The sequence below is a fragment of the Galeopterus variegatus genome, unplaced genomic scaffold (assembly GCF_000696425.1).
Source record: "Galeopterus variegatus unplaced genomic scaffold, G_variegatus-3.0.2 Scaffold1587, whole genome shotgun sequence".
Classification (NCBI taxonomy): domain Eukaryota; kingdom Metazoa; phylum Chordata; class Mammalia; order Dermoptera; family Cynocephalidae; genus Galeopterus; species Galeopterus variegatus.
Genome location: NW_007727698.1, coordinates 406,844 through 412,842, shown reverse-complemented (window position 1 = coordinate 412,842; position 5,999 = coordinate 406,844). Strand labels below are relative to the sequence as shown.

At 50.3% G+C, this 5,999-nt stretch overlaps 1 protein-coding gene across 2 annotated transcripts; it reads left to right on the top strand.

Annotated features, from left to right (window-relative positions):
* Window positions 1-1,881: 1,881 nt before the first annotated feature.
* On the top strand, window positions 1,882-4,574 carry RIPPLY1 (ripply transcriptional repressor 1). Of its 2 annotated transcripts, XM_008577849.1 has the most exons (4): window positions 1,882-2,030; window positions 2,924-2,999; window positions 3,635-3,699; window positions 4,263-4,574. In XM_008577849.1, exons 1-4 carry the CDS (start codon window positions 1,882-1,884, stop codon window positions 4,513-4,515), a joined length of 543 nt encoding a protein of 180 aa, XP_008576071.1. In that variant the 3' UTR covers window positions 4,516-4,574. The 2 variants fall into 2 exon arrangements, with proteins under 2 accessions (XP_008576071.1, XP_008576072.1); XM_008577850.1 differs by lacking the exons at window positions 2,924-2,999; window positions 3,635-3,699.
* Window positions 4,575-5,999: the final 1,425 nt, after the last annotated feature.

Sequence of the window (5,999 nt, the reverse complement as noted above, 5' to 3'; positions counted from 1 at the left end):
GAGCTGTTAGAAAGTTTTCCTTTGATTGAGCCAAAATGTGTCTCCCTGTAGCTTCCACCCATGGGCCTCAGCCCTGCCCTTTGAAGTCACCCAGAATAAGTAATCTCATTGCAGTCTAATCCTCAAATATTTGAAAATGGTTGTCATTTCCCCAAGAGTTTTCTCTCCATGAATAAGCATTTCCTTATTTTTTTTTTTGGTTTATGTGTCTTTACTTTTTATTAACCAAATAATATCAGTTCATTGTGGAACTTTCTAGAAAATTCAGAAGGCATAAAGGAAATAAAAACCTACCCTACTCTTACAGGAACAACTGTAACATTTTGTCTTCTAGCCAGTCTTTTTTCTCTGCAGATGATAGATTCTACATTTTTTTCTCACCAAAATGGAATCATCCTCTAAGTAATATTTTAGAGGCTTATTTTTTCACTCTTCAGTATATTAGTTTTCCCTCATTCTTCCATCATGCCAATTTTAATATGGAATTATGTAACTGTTCAATGATTTATTTGACCAGGTTTTTAAACTGAGACATTTAGGTTGTTTTCAATTTTTCTTTGCTACAAAGAACACAGGGGCTAGAATTTGAAGTGGGGTGAAGGTGGGGGGTAGGTGAACTGAGAAAAGAGGAGCCCTTGAATCAAAGTAGTCATACTATTTTAGCATCTGATTTTTTTTTCACTTTGTGTGTTGATAATTATACTTCCTAGAACATGAGTGTGAGCGCCTGCTTAGTATTCGGTTGCAAGGATTTACCCTAATTAATGTAACTGGCTTCCTATTATTGGACATTGAGGTTGTTTCTAATTTTTGATGATTACAAACCAGGCTCTGATGAACATCCAAGAAGCTAAATTTGTGCCGGTGCTGGACATTGAGGTCAGGAGGAATATTTTCAAGACCTCTAAGGCAGAAGGCGCCTGCCAGAGTTGTAACTGGAAGCTTTTTGGCAAAAGCCCAGAAGGCTGTCTAAGGCTGAGGACTGTGCTCAAACCTCTGGGCTTGCCTGGGGTCAGTACCCGTTTACCCAGCCCCCATCACAGAGTGTTCAGGCTGGCAGGGCCCTTTGGGACCACTGAGCCAGCACCCTCATCTCACACATGAGGGAACTGAGGCCTGGGCCAGGAGGAACTCTGGCTCCTGAACTGCAAGCTGAGCTCTGAGGTTTGGAATCTGACCTGGAGGCTCTGCAAAATTCTGCCTGCTCTCCTTCCCTGGACCACTTACTGCTGAGGCTGGAGAGAGCACTTTTACAAATGAACCAGTAAGGGGTAAGGGGTTGAAAAAAGACTTTAGGTTTACCCCACAGTCAACTGGTCCAGCTCTACCCAGAACTCGCTTTCTTCGTAGCCCAGGTGATGTGCTTAATGGCGGGCTCCCTGTATCAGGTCCACCTGGCAAATCTATTTGGGAGTTGAGCCGCACTGTCCTTAAAGGGGTCAGCTGTCTCTTTTTGCTGGGAACTGGCTTTGTTAAAGGCCTATCTAGCCCTCTGTCCTTGACAACTCTCTGTGGTTTGGGTGCTAATGAGCTACCCTCCATCCCGCCTTGGGCCTTGCTACTGCCTGCGGAATTTACACAAATGGTGTGCAAATTGCCCCTTCTGTGTTTTCCTTTCTGACTTGGAGGTAAAGCAAACCCCACAGCCCCCACTGACACCCTGTTTATTCAACTGGGAGAGATTTCACACCCAGAAACCCAGCTCTCCCTCCCTGAGCCCCGTCCCTAAATTTTCACACACACGCTGCCCCCTGCATGCTCTGAATAATTTATGAGTCTAGGCAGGGCTTATAAAAGGGTCTCCCAGGAAAGGCCAAAAGAGTGCAGAAGTTTCTAAGAAATAGGACACCCCACAGCCTGCCTGGTCTTGGCGCCCTAAGGATGAACCCTGCTGCTCCCGCTGCTGCTGCTGCGCCTGTCCCAACCCTGGCTCCAGCTCCGGTCCTAGCACAAGCCCCCTTGGCACTTCCTGGCCTGTTAGGCCCATCGCCCCTTCTCTCCTCTGGACAAAGTGTAGATGGGAGTGAAAGGTAAGTGGAACTTGGCCTTTGGCTACCTGAACTCAGGCTTGGGGGAGGGAGTTCCTGCGAGAGGAAGAAAAATGCGTTGTCCCAGGTGTCCCTGTTCTCTATGAAGGGAACACAGCCCTCTTTCCGCATCTCTGGCTGGAATATCTCGTCTGGTTTTTGACCTCACTAAACCCTCTGGTTGGCAGGAGAGGACTTGGGGATAACGGGCATTGCCAGAACTTAAGGCCAAGCAGCCAGGCTCTCCTGGGCCAGGTCACTGAGTCCACTGAGGGGCACAGAAGAGACTGCCCTGAGACCTGGGCTGAACACGACCTAGACTGCAGGGCACGGGGTGAGGGGAAAGAGGGCCATTGACTGGGGCACTGTCTTTCTCTTGACCACACACCAAGATTCTCATTCGCTTTATTCCTACCTCGAAGTCCAGTGGAGAGGCAGTGGGCCCAGGAATATTTCCAGTGCCTTTCCCCAGCCCAGGAAGATGGTGGGGCTCTAAGCTGTACTTTAGGGAACAGGAGGTAGGAAGGAAGATATTTTCCACCCAACCCTCGTTCATTTCTCCAAACATTTAACATTCCACAAACATTTACTGAAACACGTACTGTGTACCAGGCATTGTGCTAGGTGTTGAGAATTCAGATAGTCAAACATATCTTTGAGCTTAAGAAGCTCAAAGACAAGTAAACAGGCAATTACAAAACAGTGTGAGAAAAGCAATAACATTGTTGAAGCAGAGAAGAGGGGCATCTGGCCTGGCCCAGGCTCACGGGCCTTAGGGAAGGCTTCCTGGAGCAGATGGCCCCTGAGCCAAGCTTTTTGGAGGCCTCTTTTGTTAGCTTAGGGAGCCCAGGTTTCCGTCTCTTCTTCCACTGACTGATCTCTCCTCTTTCTCCTAGAGGAGCTTATCTTTGGAGGCCCTGGCTCTCCTCCACAAGTGACCCCCCAAGGCAGGTGAGGAAGCTGGTGGATTTGGTGAGTCTGCGCCCTTGTGATGCATGTTCACATGCACACGCAGCCACACACAGTAACACTGACCAGGTCCCTTCCCAGAGAGCCCCTGACCTCACATCTTCACAGCTTTCTGTGAGGTTTCTGTGGCAATTAGAGTTATCAGGCTGTGCTCTAACCAGCTGAGCTAACTGGCCGGGCCAAAAGTTCGCTTTTGTTTTGGCTGGCAACAGGGTTCTGTGGCATTGGAAAGGTGAGGAGACTGAGGCTGAGAGTGGGGAAGGGATTTGGGCAGGCCCCGCAGCCAGTGCACAGCTGGGCTGGTGCTTGAATCCCATCTCCGGGCACCTTGCCCCGGGGCTCTCCTACCCACTCTGAATCTTTGCTGCTCCAGTAGAACTCTGTCCCTTGGACAGCCTCCAAACAGGTGTTGGAACAGGGGCAGGGAGCAAACAACCCCCAGGACTCTGTCCACTTGTTTTTCAACCAGAACCAAGACAGGGCCCCTCGTTTGGTGTGGGTGTGGGGGGCGGCTGGAACCTAGAGACCTCTAAGTTCTCTTCTAGCTCATCTTACCTGCAGGTTTCTGACCTCTGATATGGAGGAGGCAGTTATCTGGCCATTACTCTGGGCCACATGCTAGCTTTTGCTTTGGACAGGCCACTGGTGGGGCAACAGCTGCTGAGGCCACCAAGGCTGAGTCCCAATTCCATCACCCCGTCAGGTAAGCTTCTGGCACCAAGCTCCAAAGTTGACATAGAGCCATTAGCTCTTTCAATTCTCACAACAGTCCTGTGATGCAGGAGAAAGGAGGCACTGCTGTCATCAGTGTTTCACATGGGGGAAACTGAAGCCCAGAGAGGTTGAGGAGCGTGGCCAACCTTGCCTTCCCCGGAGGCACTGTCAGTGACCCCTAAGAAAGCCCCTTTGGATGGGTCAGTGGAGAAATCCTTAGCAGGAGTTGGGAGCCACAGGGCTGGAGAATTCTTGGCTAGAAGCCTCCTGGGTTGGGGGTGGGGGGGGAGCTGTCAGCACCAGAATTGATAGAAGCTGGGGCTGGACCTCCCTGCCACTGTAGGGCCACTAGGGGTTACCTTCCTGTCTGGAGCCATTTTGTAACAATTCCGAAGGCTGGGTTTCAAACCTCTCCTTCTACCTTTCCCTCTGACCCCGTTGCTGCAGCTAAGAGAAGGGGTTTAGGGGTTGGCTTCCTTCTTAGCCCTAGTGGCCCCTCTCGACATATGAGACCTGTCTCAGTTAGGGGCCATGTTTCTTCTCTGTCCACAGGCTCTTCTGGCCTAAATCCCGCTCCTTTGACTACCTATACAGTGCTGGGGAGATTTTGCTGCATAACTTCCCTGTCCAGGCAACCATCAACCTGTATGAAGACTCAGACAGTGAAGAAGAAGAGGAGGATGAAGAGGAAGACAAAGAAGAGGAGGAGAAAGAGAAGGCAGATGAAAAGGGACCAGAAGGGTGTGTGGGGGTACCAGGGCCCGCACCACACAGGAACACAGCTCATTCCATTCCCCACCCCTGACCTGTCCAAACTGAAGCAGTTAGTCTGATTGGGGTTCAGTATGCCTGGCAAGTTTCCACAGGCATCGACTAGCAAGAAGTCTCCAGGCACAGCTTTCTGGACTGAAGATTGGGTCCTCAAGCTGCCCAGGTCAACCTGGCTTCCCCAACTGGCCTATGTGCCCAGGTCTCTGGCATCTCGTTATCTGGGCAGCTGCTGTGTTGCCAGGTCCTAAAAGCTCTAGGGGGAGAAAGGCCTGCTTTCTGAAGTCCCCAGGAAGCAGAGCAGGACAGGGCATGCCCTTGCAGAAGGGAGCAATCACTCCTCAGGGCCCTTTGACTCCCCTGCCTTCCCACATGGCTACCTAGTCTGGTCTCCCCATGGAAAGCCTGACTGCTGGCTTTATTTCCAGGGATACCAACAGCAGATCCAAGCAAGTTGGTGTGCCTTTCTGATGGGTCTTGCAGGGAGGGAAGGGGGCATCTAGAGAATCAGCTTGTTCTGGGGAACACCCCCACAATCTGGCCTGCTATCCATTGAAGTCTGTGCTGGCAAGAGATGAATCAGGAGAAAAAATAAACTAGATTATGTTTGCCTTTTTCTTGGAACTGTGCTGATTTCTTAACTGAACTCTGCCCATGTTGTGAAGTCATGGGCAGAGGGTCAGAGACCAGGTCAAGGCCAATTTATTGCTCTACCTGAGGTCAGTTGACAGATTTCTCTTCATGGGGATGAAGGGCTGAGGACCTAGCATGGGGCCAGGCCATCTTCATCAGCTCGTGAGATCAGGCTTGATTTAAACTTCAAGGACAGTTTGGAAAGGGAGCAAAAAGGCCCCCGAAGGGCAGCTTGAAAGTGGGAAATAGGAATGGGAGTTGAGGGGAAGGTGAGAGGCACAGCCTTATATGAGCCTCAGAAATCACTGTGTGCATGTGGGAAGGGGGTTTGGGGGGTACGGAGTCCTATCAATTTTATCTCCTCGGTTCCCTTTATATCTCCTACAGCTCAGGCCTTCATGCTTGCCCCTGCCGCAGTTACTCTTCAACTAATTTTCTTGCCCCTGGCATGTCCCTTTGCAGTGCATCCTCCACACTGGCCACATATCAGACCATGTTATGCCCTTGCCTCCCCAACAGTAGGTCTTTTTTGGGGGGTCACAGATCCCCTTGAGAACCTATGGCTTCTCTATTCAGGAAATACATGTGTATGCGCACACATACAGTGTTATATACTCACAAATCAAGTCCTTAGCCTGCTATTCTAGGCCTTCCAATAGTCTGGTTTTTGCCTGTCTCTTCAGGCTCATCTCTCAACACTTGGAATGTACACTACCTGGCCTTGAATGTGGCATGCTTTCTGACACCTCTGTGGCTTTAAAACTCTGGAACACCTTTCCGCCTTTGCATGCCTGGTAAACTCCTGTTCACCCAATAGGACTAACTCAGACACCCCTCCTGTAGGAAGCCTCCCCAGGCCCCCATTCCTCCAGTGCCTCCCCTAACATA